We start from the raw sequence: 18,945 nt of genomic DNA on the forward strand, positions 1-18,945 counted from the left end.
CCCAGATATTCCCTATACCCACCCCTACACCCATCTCATATTATTACCCCAAAACTTGTGAGCAAACATTTAGGCTGGTAATTACTAACATCTTCCCCAGACATCCAACTGCTTCCCCAAGTTGACCCATAATATACCCCCTAAAATGTACTGAATAATTTAAAATTCCAGGATATTCCCCATTTAGAACATAAAAGGAAATCATCACTTTATCATAGAAAAGGTGCATGAAAATTTTTAGACTTCTTAAATAGCTTACCCAAATAAATAACAACAGATTTACTTATGAATGATAGTGTCAGACTTATTAATCTGAACCAATATTTATCCTAATATAAATAATTTTTGAAGTTGAAGCTTATCCCTAAATAAATCACCCTAATAAGAAAGCTTCCCAAATTAATCCCCTTATGGTCAAATATTAAAGTTAATTGAAAAATCGCAGGAGGAAAACTAACAACTAAACACTTATTCTGACACATACTGGCACATACTTATTCCCATTATATTAAAAAATAGAAGTTTATAACATACCAAAATGGGAAGACCAACATTAATTTCCAAATTATAATTAATTAAATCAATTAGGATATAAACATCTATACTCATATACTATATTCCCAAAATTCAATTTAATTCATTTAATATTACCCAAAAATTATGTATTTCTTAACAAAGATAAAATAATTATTTCAATAGAGAAGCCTCACAAAACATCCCATTATGAGCTTTAAAATGAATAATTCCAATAACAATTTCACCTATTTAGTTAAAATATCATTTACCGTATTTTCACGCATATAACGCGCGCGTTATACGCGTTTTTACCTACCGCGCATACCCCTCGCGCGTTATATGCGTGAGCGCGGTATACAAAAGTTTTAAAACATAGTTCCCACCCCGCCCGATGCCCGATTCACCCCCCCAGCAGGACCGCTCGCACCCCCACCCCGAACGACCGCTTGCACGCGCTCCCACCCGCACCCGCATCCACGATCGGAGCAAGAGGGAGCCCAAGCCCTCTTGCCCGGCCGACTCCCCGACGTCCGATACATCCACCTCCCCGGCAGGACCACTCGCACCCCCACCCCGAAGGACCGCCGACTTCCCGACAATATCGGGCCAGAAGGGAGCCCAAACCCTCCTGGCCACGGCGACCCCCTAACCCCACCCCGCACTACATTACGGGCAGGAGGGATCCCAGGCCCTCCTGCCCTCGACGCAAACCCCCTCCCCCCAACGACCGCCCCCCCAAGAACCTCCGACCGCCCCCCCAGCTGACCCGCGACCCCCCTGGAGACCCCCACGACCCCCCCACCCCCCTTACCTTTGGTAGTTGGGCCAGAAGGGAGCCCAAACCCTCCTGGCCACGGCGACCCCCTAACCCCACCCCGCACTACATTACGGGCAGGAGGGATCCCAGGCCCTCCTGCCCTCGACGCAAACCCCCCTCCCCCCCAACGCCCGCCCCCCCAAGAACCTCCGACCGCCCCCCCAGCCGACCCGCGATCCCCCTGGCGACCCCCCCACCCCCCTTCCCCGTACCTTTGGTAGTTGGCCGGACAGACGGGAGCCAAACCCGCCTGTCCGGCAGGCAGCCAACGAAGGAATGAGGCCGGATTGGCCCATCCATCCTATAGCTTCGCCTACTGGTGGGGCCTAAGGCGCGTGGGCCAATCAGAATAGGCCCTGGAGCCTTAGGTCCCACCTGGGGGCGCGGCCTGAGGCACATGGTCGGGTTGGGCCCATGTGCCTCAGGCCGCGCCCCCAGGTGGGACCTAAGGCTCCAGGGCCTATTCTGATTGGCCCACGCGCCTTAGGCCCCACCAGTAGGCGGAGCTTTAGGATGGATGGGCCAATCCGGCCTCATTCCTTCGTTGGCTGCCTGCCGGACAGGCGGGTTTGGCTCCCGTCTGTCCGGCCAACTACCAAAGGTACGGGGAAGGGGGGTGGGGGGGTCGCCAGGGGGGTCGCGGGTCGGCTGGGGGGGCGGTCGGAGGTTCTTGGGGGGGGCGGTCGTTGGGGGGGGGGGGGGTTTGCGTCGAGGGCAGGAGGGCCTGGGATCCCTCCTGCCTGTAATGTAGTGCGGGGGGGGGTTAGGGGGTCGCCGTGGCCAGGAGGGTTTGGGCTCCCTTCTGGCCCAACTACCAAAGGTAAGGGGGGTGGGGGGGTCGTGGGGGTCGCCAGGGAGGTCGCGGGTCGGCTGGGGGGGCGGTCGGAGGTTCTTGGGGGGGTGGTCGTTGGGGGGAGGGGGGTTTGCGTCGAGGGCAGGAGGGCCTGGGATCCCTCCTGCCCGTAATGTAGTGCGGAGTGGGGTTAGGGGGTCGCCGTGGCCAGGAGGATTTGGGCTCCCTCCTGGCCCGATATTGTTGGGGAGTCGGCGGTCCTTCGGAGGGAGGGATGTATCGGACGTCGGGGGGGGGCATCAGGCTTTCAGTATGGGGACAGACCTTCAAGGGGGGACAGTGCACGGAAGTCAGGGGGGGTGAACGGAGAGTCGGGACAGCGCACGGAAAGTCAGGGCGGGCGAAAGGAGCGTCGGGCAGCATGCGCGGTATACCCGTGAGCGCGGTATACCAAAGTTTTTGTACATATCATCGTGATTTCTGCGCGCTATACCCGTGTGCGCGTTTTATACGGGTGCGCGTTATTTGCGTGAAAATACGGTATATATTCAGTTCAGTATTATATTAAGAACATAAGAATTTGCCGCTGCTGGGTCAGACCAGTGGTCCTTCGTGCCCAGCAGTCCGCTCCCATGGTGGCCCCAAGTTTCTTTCTTCTGCAGGCAGCTCAGATAGAGATCTGTCAAAGGATATGTATTCTTTAAAAGGCACTTTAGAGAGAGAAGGCAAAAGAAGGAAGAAAAGCAGCAGTGTCAAGCATCATAAATGAACAATCCTCTTTTTTTGGGAGGAAAAGAGATCATAGCACAGCAGCCTGCACAGTCACTGTTCCTGTTTCCTCTCTGCATCATCTTTCTCATGTGTTTTGCTGGAAAAAATTCCAAACATCCAGAGAATAAAGATGATGAGAGTGAGCAGGAAGAGACCTCCTATGATGCTGCCTATTAGAAACCACAAGACCAGGGGTATGTTCCTGGCCTGGACAACTCCCAAAATTGTCTCTATCCGCTGCATGGTCGATTCGCTGAATAAGAAAACCGAGAGCCGAGAGCTAGGCCGTGTTTTCAGACAGCGTCTCGTTCCTCTCTGTGCTGTCATTACTTGCTGTTAACTTTATATGCAGACGGTTTAGCAGAATTTTGTGGAGGCTTGTAAAACGGGATAACCTATATTATAGGTCTTGCTGCTGCCCAGCATGGCCGTATACTCAACTATTAGCTGCACTTCCCCCTTGACTGACAGATTGGCAAAGTGCAGATTTTTGGAAAACCAAATCTTCAAACTAGTGTTGTAGACATTCTCTCTCTGTGGGGCCTCAGGACAGCCGTGTTCCATAAGATGGGCATCACAGGCCAGCAAGATACACTGCACAGTGACTCGTGTAGAACTATGGCATTTCAACATCAATGGCAAGAAATGGAAGCTCTACCCCTATCCAACGAACACATCTCTCCTGGCAGATCAAAATCTCAGTGTGTTCTGAATACCAGCACTTTCTACAAAAATAAAAACAGTAAAAAATAGTATAAAAATTTAAAGATTTTATCCTCCCTTCCAAAAAAAACTCATATCAGCAAAAGAAAAAATATATTCAGTCTGACATTTAATTCCAATCAAATAAACGTTCCTTTTAAGACATATGGTCCAGGTTAAGATTAATGAATTCTTCAAGCTTGCACGGATCCTCGTAGTAGGTAGTGATATTGTTGTAAGCAATTTTCATATTAGCAGGATAGAAGAGACCATATTTAGCTCCCAAGTGCCTCAATTTTGGCCTAAGGAGTAGGAACAGTTTTCTTCAGGCTGCTGTCACCATAGCAAAATCAGGTAATATGTGAAGCTTACTATCTTGCCATTTTAAAGAGCTGGCTTGTTTTGCTGCATTTAAAATTTCAATTACCTGCCTAAACCAAATTATACAAATTATAGGCCTCGGGCTGGTATGCCCATTTTAAATTTTCATTGGAATCCTGTGTGCTCTTTCCACTTCAAGTGGGAATTGCAAGTTCAAGGAGAGCAGTTTTGGCAGCATATTTTCCACAAAGGAAATAGTATTTCCCCCTTCAGTCCTTTCTGGTAGTCCTATAATCTGAATATTACACCTACAGCTCCTATTCTCCACTTCCTCCAGCTCTCTTGCCATACATGCCAGATCCTTAGTGTCTGTTTGAACCTTATTCAAATAGCCTTCTACTTCAGTTAAACGGTGTTCCAATTGATCAGTCCTGAGCTCAAACACTGTCAACTTCTGTGTCAGGGAGTGTAGATCCTCCTGCATGGTGTCCAACTTGCCAGCATGTGTATTTAGCACTCCTCTAATGAATTTTAATTCCTCCATCAGCTGTTCAAATTCAGACGAGTCTCTGGGAAGGGGCACTTTGGATGGAGTAGAAGGATCTGCCTTCTGTCTCTTTGCTGAGTCCCCAGCTGCAAAAGATGCTTCTAATTTAGTATGTTTGCTTGAAGACATTCTTACTGTAGATGATAAAGTCCAGTAAATTATTCACTTTAACATAGTAACATAGTAGATGACAGCAGATAAAGACCCGAATGGTCCATCCAGTCTGCCCAACCTGATTCAATTTAAATTTTTTAATTTTTTTCTTAGCTATTTCTGGGCAAGAATCCAAAGCTCTACCCGGTACTGTGCTTGGGTTCCAACTGCCGAAATCTCCGTTAAAACCTACTCCAGCCCATCTACACCCTCCCAGCCACTGAAGCCCTCCCCAGCCCATCCCCCACCAAATGGCCATACACAGACACAGATCGTGCAAGTCTGCCCAGTACTGGCCTTAGTTCAATATTTAATATTATTTTCTGATTCTAGATCCTCTGTGTTCATCCCATGCTTCTTTGAACTCAGTCAGAGTTTTACTCTCCACCACCTCTCTCGAGAGTTCTAGAACTTTGAGAGTGATAAGCAGTCCAGCTGCGCTATCCGGTAAGCAGATTGGTACCAGTGAGGGAGGAGCAATTAACTCACACAGCCATCCTGTCTGCTGTCAAGTTCCAGAATCCAGGGTTAACCACTTTCAAAAGAAGAAACTTTAATGCTAATGAATTATAATACAATTATTTTCAGTAGCACACATATATATTTATTTTAAAATATGTATAGTCTTCTAACTACTAATGGTTCTAGAACAGTGGCCTCAAACTCAAACCCTTTGCAGGGCCACATTTTGGATTTGTAGGTACTTGGAGGGCCTCAGAAAAAAAATAGTTAATGTCTTATTAAAGAAATGAAAATTTTGCATGAGGTAAAACTCTTTATAATTTATAAATCTTTCCTTTTGGCTAAGTCTTAATAATAATATTGTAATTTATAGCTAAAGAGACATATGATCAAGAAATTGTTTTATATTTTTGTGATTATGATAAACATACCGAGGGCCTCATAATAGTACCTGGTGGGCTGTGAGTTTTAGACCACTGTTCTAGAATGAGAGATTTGATAGCTGGGTCATATGTAGAAGTTATAAAATGGCTGCCTTCCTGAAGTTGACTGTCCAAAAAAATCTGCCTAACAGCATAGGCTCTCTAGTTAAAAAAAATCAGGGGCCTATAGACCAGGACAAGGGACAAGACCATGAATCACAGTACAGCATATGAACATAAGAGTGCCCTGCTGGGTCAGACCAGGGGCCATCTAGCCCAGTATCCTTTGGTAACCAGGTTTCAAGTACTTGACAGAGTCCCATAAAGTGACAATATTCCATGTTACTTAATCCCAAGGATAAGCAGAGGCTTTCCCCAGATCTACCTTACCCCCTTACCCCTTTTACAAAGCCACATTAGGCTTTTTTATTGCCAGCCATGGTGGTATTAGCTCTGATGCTCATAGGAATTCTATGAGCGGCTGGCGATTAAAAAAAAGCCTAATGCGACTTTGTAAAAGGAGCCCTTAGTAACTTGTCTAACTTTGATTGTGTAAACCACACAGAAAAAGCTATTATATTTTAACGAGAATATAGTATAGATAGATGTACTCGCGGTCTGGACGATCAAACGATTGGATGTAGAAGTAGACGATTAAAAAAAAAAAGATTTTGGATGTATTTTTTGAGAATGAACTTTAGACGCTGCCGACTTTGGGCGACTAGCACCCTAAGCCCAAAATGGACTTAGACATATTTTTTTTATTATGCCCCTCCATGTGTTTCCAGTGCTTGCTTTTATGTACATGTACTCCCAGGACAATTTTATAATTCTTAACAAGTTTTTTCTACTCCGCCTTTACCTAAATAGTTCAAGGAAGGATAACAGAAAGAAAAACCCAGAACAATTTGTCTGAGAATTAGATATTTAAAAACATAAAACTTACACAGCATAATGAAGCCCAATTTATCATGATGGAAGCAGTAAAGATTTTAAAAGTTTTCTGAACCAAAGATAATGCCCACAGACATGTAATCCCAAAGGAAGCTAGTTCTAAAATCTAACCAGTTGATATTGCATTGACAAAGAAAATTGTCTAATAGACTTTACTTTCTTAGCCTAGGAAAATGCAATTGAAAAGAATTTCTCATTTGATATTTAGAAAGAGGGTTATACAAAATGGACATTAGTTTTGTCAGAAAATCAGGAACATTACCTGTTAAATTCTTTTTAAAAAAAAATTCTTTATTGATTTTATAAGCATACAAAAAGTGCAACAATTATACATTCAAAGATACAATAAACAGCACTTACATACTTGCAAATTACTGGAACAATTTACCCATCCCCTCCCTACCCCTCCCTTCCCGGATGTGTGTGGAAACAAAATTAAATCTGGTGGATGAATTACGAATCATTCAGTTGTTTAACAAATGACTCCAATGGACTCCTAATGTCTTTAAAATTCTTACTTATAAACTGTAACACCTTGTAACTTGAATTTTATTCTGGCTTCCAGAGGTAACCAATAAGTGCCTACTTGGGTATGCCATTCTATGCACTCAAATCACTTATAAATTACCCCCTGGGTGGATTTGAATGTGTTCAGACATAAATGAGAAACAAAGTTTAATTGAAAACTTTAAATTGAAATAAATCTCTGCAGCCAATGAATTGCGAACCTCTTTTCTGTAACATTAGGCCTGAATTAGTTTTGGCTCTGGTTGATATGGTAATAATTAAACCTTTCGATAGATATCCTGGATGGAACTTAGACATTCTGTGCTAGACCTGTTTTAAAAGCATCTAAGCAAAAAGGTAACCAAACTGATCAGATGACCACTGGAGGGATTAAGTAATGACACTCCATGTTCCCTCATTGGTCACTAAACTCCTATGACCTCACAAAGATATGAATGAACAACAGTACCTTATGGAAAAACCTAGTAGAGCTGCACACAGGTATCTTAAGTAGCCTGGCGGGTGGGCTAGTGAACCATAGAGAAGAGGCCAATGGGAAGGGCCTTAGGTATCTGGCCAATCGGAGTCTTAGGCCACTCCCACTGCAGGGTCTTAGGCCCCTTCCTAGTGAATCCCAGAATGCACCGGGAAGGGGAAGGCTTGCCATTTTAGAGCAGGCTGGAGGGTGTATGCAACCCTCCTGGCAGACTTCGAGAAAGGAATGGGGGTGTGGAGGGCTTAGGGGTGCCAGAGGAGTGGGTCTACAGGCTTGGGGGAATGTCAGGGAGTCTGCAGTTGGGGGGCCTGGAGGGGGGTTGTTGCAGGTTGGGGGGTTAAGAAGTTCCAAGGCTGGCAGCAGGAGGGGGGTTGGGGGCAGGAAGGAGAGGGCATCCCTCCTGCCCTGCTGCTGTGGGAGGGGTTCAGGAGTTCAAGGGTAGGAGAGAGTGGGCATCCTTCCTGCCAGGGGATTACTTGAGGGGGTCCTCTGCTTCAGTCGCTCAGCTGATCGAAGCACGGGATTCCCTTGCCATGATTAGCTGATGGAAAGGAATCAGGCACAATTCTCTAGCCGGCGCTTGTGATATAGGCGCTGGTTAGAGAATTAGGGTGGTTAGGTGGAGTTAGATGTCTGTTAGAGCAGATGCAATTCTCAGCCACTTCTTATACAGCATTTCCCCTTTAGTCCGTCCCAGTATGGCAACTCCTGGTCTTATGCTTGTGAATAAATACAGGGGTAAAGTGAAAGTCTACCCTTTGGAGACCTCTGCTGCCCCAATTTGGGGACTTTTGTGGAATGCAGACAGGCTCCAGTACAGAGATCCACAGCATTGCCACTTAGAGTAGTCTTAGAGACTGGTGGACCAAAGGTTTCTGATGTCACCCAGAACCTGGACGTGAAAGCCCCACAAATGCAGCCAGATTGTTGAGCTACAGAGGAGCTGATATCTGAGTAAATCCACAAAGTATGGGAGGTGCACAATTGGCCCTGGATCGAGAAGGACCTCAGTGTGCGGTTCAGAATTTGGAGAAAAATTCTGTTGTTGTAATGGCATCTGCTTCTGCAAGTGACCCTGGAGAAGGTAAGTCTGTAGAGGAGCCAGTCCCAACTTTTCAGCTAAAACAATCTGTTTAGATTACATTAGAGTCAATTTGGACATCGATATTGTTGAGGATAAACTTTGAAAATATTGTGATATTGTTGAGGATACATTGAAACCTTCAGCTCAATGTGCAGCAGTGGCAGCTAAGAAAGCCTATAGAATGTTAGGAGTTATCAGGAAAGGAATGGAAAACAAATTTTATAATTCAAGTTTCAAGTTTATTAGGATTTTATATACCGCCTATCAAGGTTATCTAAGCGGTTTTTACAATCAGGTACTCAAGCATGCCCTTGTATTGCTCTATGGTACAGCCACACCTCGAATACTATGTGCATTTCTGGTCTCCATATCTCAAAAAAGATATAGCGGAATTAGAAAAGATACAGAGAAGGGCGACGGAAATGATAAAAGGAATGGGACGACTTTCCTATGAGGAAAGGATAAAGTAGCTAGGGCTGAGTGGAGTGGAAAGGTAGATGTGAATCGCTTGTTCACTCTTTCCAAAAAATACTAGGACTGGGGGGGGGGGCATGCGATGAATCTACTAAGTACTAGATTCAAAACAAACTGGAGAAAATATTTCTTCACACAACATGTAATTAAATTCTGGAATTTGTTGCCGGAGAATGTGGTAAAATCAGTTATCTTAGCAGGGTTTAAAAAAGGCTTGGATAATTTCCTAAAAGAGAAGTCCATAGACCATTATTGAGATGGCTTGGGGAAAATTCACGGCTTATTCCTAGGATAAGCAACATAAAATCTGTTTTATTACTTGAGATCTAGCTAGGTACTTGTGACCTGGGTTGGCTACTGTTCCAGTATGGTAATTCTTATGTTCTTATATTGGAACTTGACCAGGTCATTTGTCTACAAATTAACGTACTATCTGAAAAAGTTCAGGTGGAAGACAGTACAATGAAGTCTACTGACACTGATATCACTATTGTGAAAGAATCCTTGGAAGATTGTACTCATAAAATAGCAGCACTGCAAAAAGCTGATCTTGATCTGAATAAGAATAATATGTTCCTGAACTCCAAAGTGGAGGCATTAGAGAGTCCAATAAGATCTGCTCATTTATGCTTATTGAAATTTCCAAAAGTGCTTCTGAGATCTCTTATGGAGGCCTTTTCTCAGCATTTAACTGAAATATTGAAAGTGACTCCTGAGAAAATGCCCCCACTTGCATAGATTTATTAGCTGCCCGTCGCAAAGAGGTGAATGAAACTTCTGAGAATTCTACACCTAATTTAAATATTCCTAATAATCTTGGAGACTTCTGATTCAGAACCACCAACAATGAACATCCTCTTCCCTCAAAGTTCATAGGCTTACAATATAATATACAGCCACGTACCTTCAACCCAAAATGACTGACTCTAATTGCTCAGCAGCCTTAGCTTTTTGCCTTTTTAGTTTTGCATGATCCATCCTGATTTCGTCTTGTATGCTTGCATTGTCTTCTTTCCTTTTATTTAATGGCATTCCTTTCTTTTTTAAAAATAATTTTTATTGAGAAAGCCAAAACCAAAACAAGAAAACAGAAGGAATGGTGCAAGAAGATCCAACAATGCAAGCAGCCGCAATGCAAACATTTATTTGATTTGTAAGCCACTTTGACCTTTAGCTATAGCGGGGTATCAAATTTTAAATAAACCTAAGCATGCCAAGGTAAATATCTACAGGTGGCCAAATGAATCTAACCAAAAAGTGAAATTTCATTTCTTTATCATATTTTCCCTGTAAGATCATATTTTCCCAACAAGATCTGTTTGAAAAGAGAAACTCATCTCTAAAATTATTCCTATAGCTTTTGTACTGTGACTCTCTGTCATAAGGCATCTGTTATTGCATTATTTCACATGCAAGAATCCTTTGTTCTAGCAAATTCTTCCATTTGAGTGGAGTTGTAAAGCTCTCCATGATTGTTTAGCTGCTTTAAGAAAACACTTCTTGACACAGTTGACTTTTGTAGAATTGGGTTTTATTGTTGGCATTACTTTCATCCATTTACATTTGGGCTAACTCAGAATATCATTAGTTTTCCAAGAAAAGCAAATACAGAAACAAAACCGGTGAATCTTTGGCATTTCAATATTAAACATACAGAATGGGGTTTTTTCCCCCCTTATCGTTTTCCTGTTACTCACTCTTTTGCCTTTTTTACGATTTAACAATTCATAGCTGTGGTTGTGCCCCTTGGTTATAAAATTTAGTGAACATAATTTCTATGGAAATAGAGGATGGTGGAATACTTTCCTACACACAGAGAGCTCATTTGCTTTGTAATATTTATGAAGCAGTCTGTGAGGATCAATTTATTTGTGTACTGTATACTGCCAGTGGAATTCTATCCACAGCTTCAGGCAACTGGCTTCCTTTTGTAAAACATGGAAATGCATTTTAACGAGGACAAAATTCCCATTTGACACTGTGTCTATCCACTGGTCCAGCTGACAAATAACATTGCTTAAAAAAACACTGTTCGAGGATATTGAAATATTGTGAGATCTGCCAACCACTCTAAGACAATGTTGCGTCAACAACTTTATGCTGGTGATAGCTTCCAAATTCAACAAGTATTGAGGTCATTGCAGATACTGCTGCTGTCGTAGGCCTACAGTTTTGGCACTGTACTCTATTAAACCTGATTATGCAACCACATGGATGATATTCACTATGTGCAAAATGCACTTAAGCAGAAATTTTGTTTTTTGGCAAAATGGGGCAAGCAGCCCCAGTACAATAATTCACCAATAACGTTTATTTTATGTGCACAAAAAATACATCAATAATAATACATCGTGTTCTAGTTCTTTAATGCCATATACCTGAAGTAGTAAAACAAAAGACATTCTTATTTTAGTAAGACATTCTGGTTGTCTTAAGGAAACAGTGTTCTGCAACTTCTTGAACGACATCTGAGAAGTTCTGCTCAACTTTGAGTGTACGGCCAGATCACAATGGCAATCGTTCCAAGTCAGAGAATGAAAAACCTTTTGCAAGCAGAATGTGGCATGTGTTGGTCAAGCGCGTGCTGTGCAAGTTAACTGCACTGCCGTAGTTTGGCAATATGCAATGCCGTTTGGTGACGTTGAATTCAGTCCAGAGCCAACAGTGGTTGAGTGTTGTCATTCTCTCCACGTTCTTCGTGTTTCAGGGTTCCAGGTTCCACTACTGACTGTGACCTGAAAGTAGAAAAAGAGAGGCCGATAATGACTAAGAAAAAATATACCACGCATAAATTGGCAGCCAAATGAGATTTCGTGGACCAACTCATTAGATGCAATTGTGTATAAAACAATTCATTCTGCAGGGTTCGAATATCAGGGAACCAAATGGTAGAATTCACTGCCTTTGGAAATCTGATGTCAGGAAAATTATTTAAGGTTTTGTACTTTGCTGAAAACGTTCCTATTTAAGAACGTTCTCCTTAATGAATGTTAATTGAATTGTTTATGTGTGATGTAATTTTATGTGATATTGATTGTAAGCCACATTATACCTTGATTAGAATTTCGCCAGATAACTTGTGACCTGGATTGCTCACTGCTAGAAGCAGGATACTGGACTGGATGGACATTGGGGCTGCCCTAGCACGCAGACACTCATACAGCCACTTTGTCCCCCGTCTTTGGAACCAATTGCCTGCCCAGATAAGATCACAAGACTCACTGATGACCTTCCAGAAAACACTGAAGACTCACCTTTTCAAATGAACAGCCCCTCAGACTGCCTTCTCCTTGCTCCCCTGCTCCCCTTCCTAACTCCTGCTCCCCTGCTCTCCCTCCTCCCACTCCCTCTTTGCTCCCCCCTCCCCTTCCTCCCCTATGTCTCCCCTGCTGTCTTTCTTCGACCGCCTATAAAGTGTCCTATAATTTTATTGTGAATGTCAATTGTAACCCGTTCTGAGCTCCCGGGAGGACAGGATATAAATCTAAATGAATGAATGAATGAATGAATAGATAAAATGTTCTTATAATGGAGCCCTGGGCAGTGACATAGTAAGGGGGGCGGTCTTGGTGGGGGCACCAGCACCCCTCCTCTTCTCTGCCACCCGCTCCTTCCCACTCCTCTCCCACTGCATGTGCGCTTTCACTTACCCCCCCCCCCCACTGTACTTCTAGCTCTTCAACGGTGTGAGTGGCAACTCCAACTTGCTGCTCATGTCAGCATTGGCTCTCCCTCTGAAGTCTCTTCCAGAAGCAACATCAGAGGGAGAGCCATTGCTACTTGTGCTGGCAAAGAGCTGGGGGCATGGGGGAGTGAAGGCACACATGTGCGATAGGGGGTGGTGGTGGAGAAGAGGGCAGGGAAACAGTGCCAGCACCCTGGGTGCCTCTCACCCTCACTACGCCACTGGCCCCGGGTAATGGGTGAGTTGTTGCTCTTGAGGGCACTGGCTTGCAGGAGACAGAGGCGATAGAGAAGGAGGAGAGCCCCTGTGCAGAGGCTATACAGATATACTCCTTCAAATAATAAGTCATGGACCAGGAGTTTCAAAGTCCCTCCTTGAGGGCCGCAATCCAGTCGGGTTTTCAAGATTTCCACAATGAATATGCATGAGATCTATTTGCATGCATTGCTTTCATTGTATGCTAATAGATCTCATGCATATTCATTGGGGAAATCCTGAAAACCCGACTGGATTGCAGCCCTCGAGAAGGGACTTTGACATCCCTGTCATAGACCAACCATCCTATAATGAATGGAAAAATGCAGGAGTGAGCTGGTCACCTTTATTTTACTTAGAACTGTACAGATTACAATACTAGGAATTTATTATGGGGGACAAAAAGACCTCAAGCGCTCGAAGCTACTTGTTGTTAGAACTCGCCTTGACAAGTTAGCTATCACTGGTCTAAAAAAAAACCCTTTTAAAAAAATTTAGTACTTAATACTTTTATTTTTCAATAAATTATTTTTTCCAAAATATTATTTTTTCTTTTAGTGTTCATCTAAACATCTAACACCGTGTGCTATTTCAGACTCCTTACAGGAACCCGTGACCTAACATAGATGGTACTTAGCTTGGAAGTTTCTCTTTACCAAGCTGAATAGGTACAGAGGCCAAACAGAACACAGGTCATGGACATGACAGAAGAGCTACGCTTAGACAGGAAAAATAGCACACATGTGCAACCAGTTGGAGGCAGACCTAGAGCCCACTGTGTGGATCAGTCCTGCCAGTGCACCTGAAAGTCGCCACAGCCTTATTATTCTTTAACATCCTTTCCTTCCAGATGCCCTTCAGGGCCACTGGCAGGCACTAGCCAGCCAGCCAGCTTATCAACTCACTCTGCATTGCTTAGTTTCTAAAGGACTTTCTCAGGAGATATATACAGTACAATATATTCCTTTCCATGAACAATAGCAAAAGCAATATGAAACCATGATTGATTTCTATCAGTTGTCATACCTCCACTCTGTGACTGGAGCAATAGCCTGCATTCACTCCGCCATTGCACTACCTTCTGGCAAAGAAGCCTTCTCTAGGAATTGAAAATCCTACCATTCCTTAAACATGCAGGTGATCTGCAGTGCTTCAACTATTATATCAGATGTGTGTACTTGCTACTCAGGCTACTGTCACAATGCCTGGGTAGCATGCCTGTCACAATACTGCCACTATACTTTTCATTTAGGAGTGCTACTCCTACCCACAACTACCTCCATTCCCTCAAACTACCCCTCAACTGTCTTGCAGAGACAACACAGTTATACACAAGTGGAGGGATTTGAAAGACTTGCCTGAACCATGTTCCTTATCTTTCAACATACACTTCTCCCTTCGTATTCACGGTTTCAGCAATCGCGGTTTCGATTATTTGTGGTTTTTAGTTTTCTGGCTCCTCCCCACCCCCACTTACATCAGCTTGCCTAAAGAATTTGCTGATTCTAAGCGTTTACAGAGAAAATCTCTGATTCCCAGCACTTTCTTCACCGTGTTTTGCCTCTCGTTCAGGAACAGGCCGGGTCTCCCACCATGTTATTTGTGGTTTCACCATATTCACAATGGCTTTTAATAAAAAAACCAAACAAACCAGTGAATAGCATATGGAAAAGTTATTCACGGTTTTTCAGTATTCGCGGGTTTGTTAATCCCCTATCATAGCGAATACGGAGGAGGGGGGGGGGGGAATCTCATATGAAAAATCTCATATCAATTTCAGAATGAGAAATAAAATGAATTCATTACTTTAAAGTAGCTATACAAAAGTGGTATCTTACATTGGAATACCACATTCACATGACCTTAGAAAAAGCCTTTGTAGGCAACATAGCAGGAACATTACTGTAGGAATGAATCATTGGGCTAAAAAATAGCAACTGAAGGTCATGGCTCGTGACTCTATCTGGCCACTGACAAGTTAATTAGTCTGTGCTTTAAGTAGCTTCCAAGGACATTACTTAATGCAGGAAAAGTCTTTATCACAAAGCATGATGCATCTGGCCAACATTGTTTAGGAGCTATAAATCTATTATCAGTTGCAGTGCGCATTTAAATTAATAGCTTTAAACATAATGGTTATGCACTGGCCAGCTTTCAAAAGAACAAGAGGTTTTGCTACTACATCCTCATCCTTCCCCAACACTTTATTAAAATAAACATGCCAATCCCTTCCTATGTACTCTCTAATATACAGTATAAATCCTGTTAAACCTGTACTAGGCAACATTTAGAGAACCAATATGAAAGATACATTCTGTCATAAGAATATAAGAATAGCCATACTGGGTAAGACCAATGGTCCATCTAGCCCTATATCCTGTTTCCACCGTGGCCAATCTAGGTCACAAGTACCTGGCAGATACCCAAATAGTAACATTCCATTGCTACTGATCCCAGGGCAAGAAGTGGCTTCCTCCTTATCTGTCTCAATAGCAGACTATGGACTTCTCTTCCAGGAACTTGTCTAAACCTTTTTTAAACCTATCTACATTAACTGCTGTTATCACATCCTCTGGCATTGAGTTCCAGAGCTTAGCTATTCTTTGAGAGAAAAAATATTTCCTCCTATTGGTTTTAAGTGTTTCCCTATAACTTCATTGAGTGTCTCCTAGTTTTTGTAATTTTTGAGGGAGTAAAATATTGATTCACTTGTACCCCTACTACAGCACTCAGGAGTTTGTAAACTTCAATCATATCTCCTCTCAGCTCTCTCTTTTCCAAGCTGAGGAGCCCTACCATCTTTAGTCTTTCCTCATATGAGAGGAGTTCCATCCCCTTTATCATCTTGGTCATTTTTCTTTGAACCTTTTCTGATTCTGCTATATCTTTTCTGAGATATGGCGACCAGAATTCAACACAGTACTCAAGATGAGGTCATACCAAGGAGTGATACAGAGGCATTATAATATTCTTAGTCATATTTACCATCCCTTTATACCATTTTTTTTTAATGTCTACCTCGTTTGAAAAGGAGCCCCCATAGTCATCAGGGCTGGTGTTATACCTGTTGGGGCCCAAGGGAAAGGAGCCTTGAAAACTGCCAACAGGCAGTGCCTCCTTTATGTAAGGATCCTTGCAGTACCCTCACTAGTCCCATATGCTCCAGCATTAGGGACCATACCAAGTTAGAGTAGAGAGGAGATGTAAACCATCTGGTTACAGCACCCCCTTTCTTGAATAGAAACAGAGAAAAATAAAGACAGATAAAGACCATATGGCCTTTATCTGTTCATCCATGCTATCTACTATCCCTTCCTCTCCTTAGAGATGCTATACACTTGTCCCAAGCATTCTTGAATTCAGACACATTTTTTGTCTCCATCTGGTTTCAAGTTTCTTTATTTTTGATATACCGTCTATCAAAACAAATGTCTAGATGGTGTACAATATAAAAAGATTGTAAGGGACCATTAAAATAGGTCTAAAAGCAATATTTTATCAAATATTAAAAAATACTAGACGAATTCAGATTAACGTACATGAGACGGAAGGAAAGTAGGGGAGGGGAAGGTTGTTTAAAATACATTGAAGTAAAATTAATAAAAAAGGGCGATAAATGACATTAGGAGGAGAATCATTTCAAAAGAAGTAATAGATGTTTCAAAGCTTCACATGAATCAAGGAATTAAGAGGCTGAAGCTAATACTAAAGAATAAAGGCATCTTTATTGTATTTATTGTAAGCCGCCTAGACCTTATGCATTGGCGGAATAGCAAATGAGCAATAAACATATACACTTCCCCCTCCGCATTCGCAGTTTCACCAATCGCAGTTTCGGTTATTCACGTTTTTTTTGTTTGCAGCCTCCGCCCACAAATTACATCAGAGAAAATCGCTGGGAGCAGCATTGCACATAGAAAATCGCTAGGAGCAGTGTTGTACAGAGAAAAATGCTGCACTTTCTTCACAGGAACAGGTCAGTTATTTGTGGTTTTATCATATTCTCCAGGGTTTTGTAACAGAAAACCATGAATAACATATGAAAAGTTATTTGCGGTTTTTCTGTACTCGCTGACTTGTTATTCCCCTATCACTGCAAATTCGTAGGGAGAAGTGTATGATCATAACTTAAAGAATGGGCCTAGCTGGATATGATATAACAGAATTAGAAAAAGTTCAAAGAAGAGCAACCAAAAATGATATAGGGGATGGAACTCCTTTCATATAAGGAAAGGCTAAAGAGGTTAGAGCTCTTCAACATGGATAAGAGATGGCTGAGGGTAGATATGATTGAAGTCTACAATATCCTGAGTGGTGTAGAATGAGTAAAAGTGAATTGATTTTTTACTCTTTCAAAAACTAAAAAGACCAGGAGACACACAATGAAATGACATGGAAATACTTTTAAAACAAGTAGGATGTACTCCTATTAAGCTCTGGAACTCATTGCCAAAGGATGTGATAACAGCTGTTAGCCTAACTGGGTTAAAAAAAAAAGTTTGGACAAGTTCCTGGATGAAAAATCCATAGTCTGCTATTGAGACAGACGTGGGGGAAGCCACTGCTTGCCCTGGGATTCCATGGAATGTTGCTAATATTTGGGTTTCTGCCAGGTACTTGTGACCTGGATTAGCCACTGTTGGAAATAAGATACTGGTACATTGGTACCATTGATACCAATGGTCCATCTAGCCTAGTATGGCTATCCTTATGTTATTATGAGATAGAGGGCAGATGCTGGAGAGATGAGGGGGAGAGAAACTCAATTAAGGGAGAAGACAGAGGGGGAGATGTTGGACCTGGAGAGAAAAGAGGCAGGTATAGAATGCTGGAAGGTAGAAAATGAAAGATGCTGCACACAGGGAAGAGACTGAGGGAGATGCTGGATACAGTGAATGGAGAGAGATGAAGAGAGATGAAGAGAGATGAAGAGAGATGAAGAGAGATGGAGAGAGATGAAGATGTTGGGCATGGAGGGATAGGGGGAGGAGGAAACACTAGTCAGAGGGAGAGAAAGCAAGAAAGGGAAGACCCTAGATGAGGGAGAGTGAGGAATAGATTCTGGACAGAGGAGAAGTGATGGATATGGGGAGAGGAAGTTAATGAAAGCAGAAGTTGCGGGAATGTGGCTAGGATGAGGAAAAGACATGGAAAACTATAGGTAGGTACAGTAAAAAGAGGGAGATCTGAGAAGTGAATGATAAGGAGGAGGAATGAAAGAGAGAAATTTAAATGGACACAGTCTGAAAGGTAGAGATCAGTGTCCAAGATGGCTGTAGGAAAGAAAGTGAGGAAATGCAAGGGCTAAAAGAAGTGTCAGATGGACTGGAAATCCTGAAAAAAGAATTACAGAAAACAGAAAACAGAGACTAATTTACCCCTCCCCCTGCCCTTTTAATTTTTTTTTAAATTTTAATTTATTTCTTATATACCGCTAAACTCCGTTAGGATTCTAAGCGGTTTACAGAAAAATAGACAATAGGGTGCATTAAAATTATAAGTAAAATAGGTACTTAGAAATTCCCTTACTGTCCCGAAGGCTCACAATCTAACTAAAGTACCTGGAAAAATGACAATTAGTAGAGTAATGAAGAAATAAAATAGAGAATAGATGAGAAAAATAAGAAAATAAACATTCTAATAAGACTACATTAGGCTTTTTTATCACCGGCTGCAACAGTATTCGCTACGAGGCTCACAGAATTCCTATGAACGTCGGAGCTAATACCATTACAGCCAGAAATAAAAGTCTAAAGTGGCTTCATAAAATGGGGAGGGGGGGGGGTTAATAATTTGAATATGTTGAATTTTGGAATTTACATCTTCTAACTTTATATTTTACACAGTGCAGGCATAGTTGCATCTCTTATTTCTCTGGTGTTGTACTGCATGCAGAGCAGGGCTGTGGAGTCTGAGACAGAAAAAATGTACAAATTTCAACTCCAGCTTCAAAATAAAAGCTTACGACATTATAATACACTAGTCT

The 18,945-nt window shown here is 42.5% G+C and overlaps 1 protein-coding gene across 1 annotated transcript in view; it reads right to left on the reverse strand.

Moving 5' to 3' along the window:
• Positions 1–10,581: 10,581 nt before the first annotated feature.
• Positions 10,582–18,945, reverse strand: part of CLVS1 (clavesin 1) — a 96,847-nt gene continuing 88,483 nt past the window's right edge. Inside the window, 1 exon segment of the mRNA XM_033934208.1 lies at positions 10,582–11,754. Coding sequence (XP_033790099.1) covers positions 11,667–11,754 — 88 coding nt within the window. The 3' untranslated portion in view covers positions 10,582–11,666.

This window comes from Geotrypetes seraphini, chromosome 2, assembly GCF_902459505.1.
Source record: "Geotrypetes seraphini chromosome 2, aGeoSer1.1, whole genome shotgun sequence".
Classification (NCBI taxonomy): domain Eukaryota; kingdom Metazoa; phylum Chordata; class Amphibia; order Gymnophiona; family Dermophiidae; genus Geotrypetes; species Geotrypetes seraphini.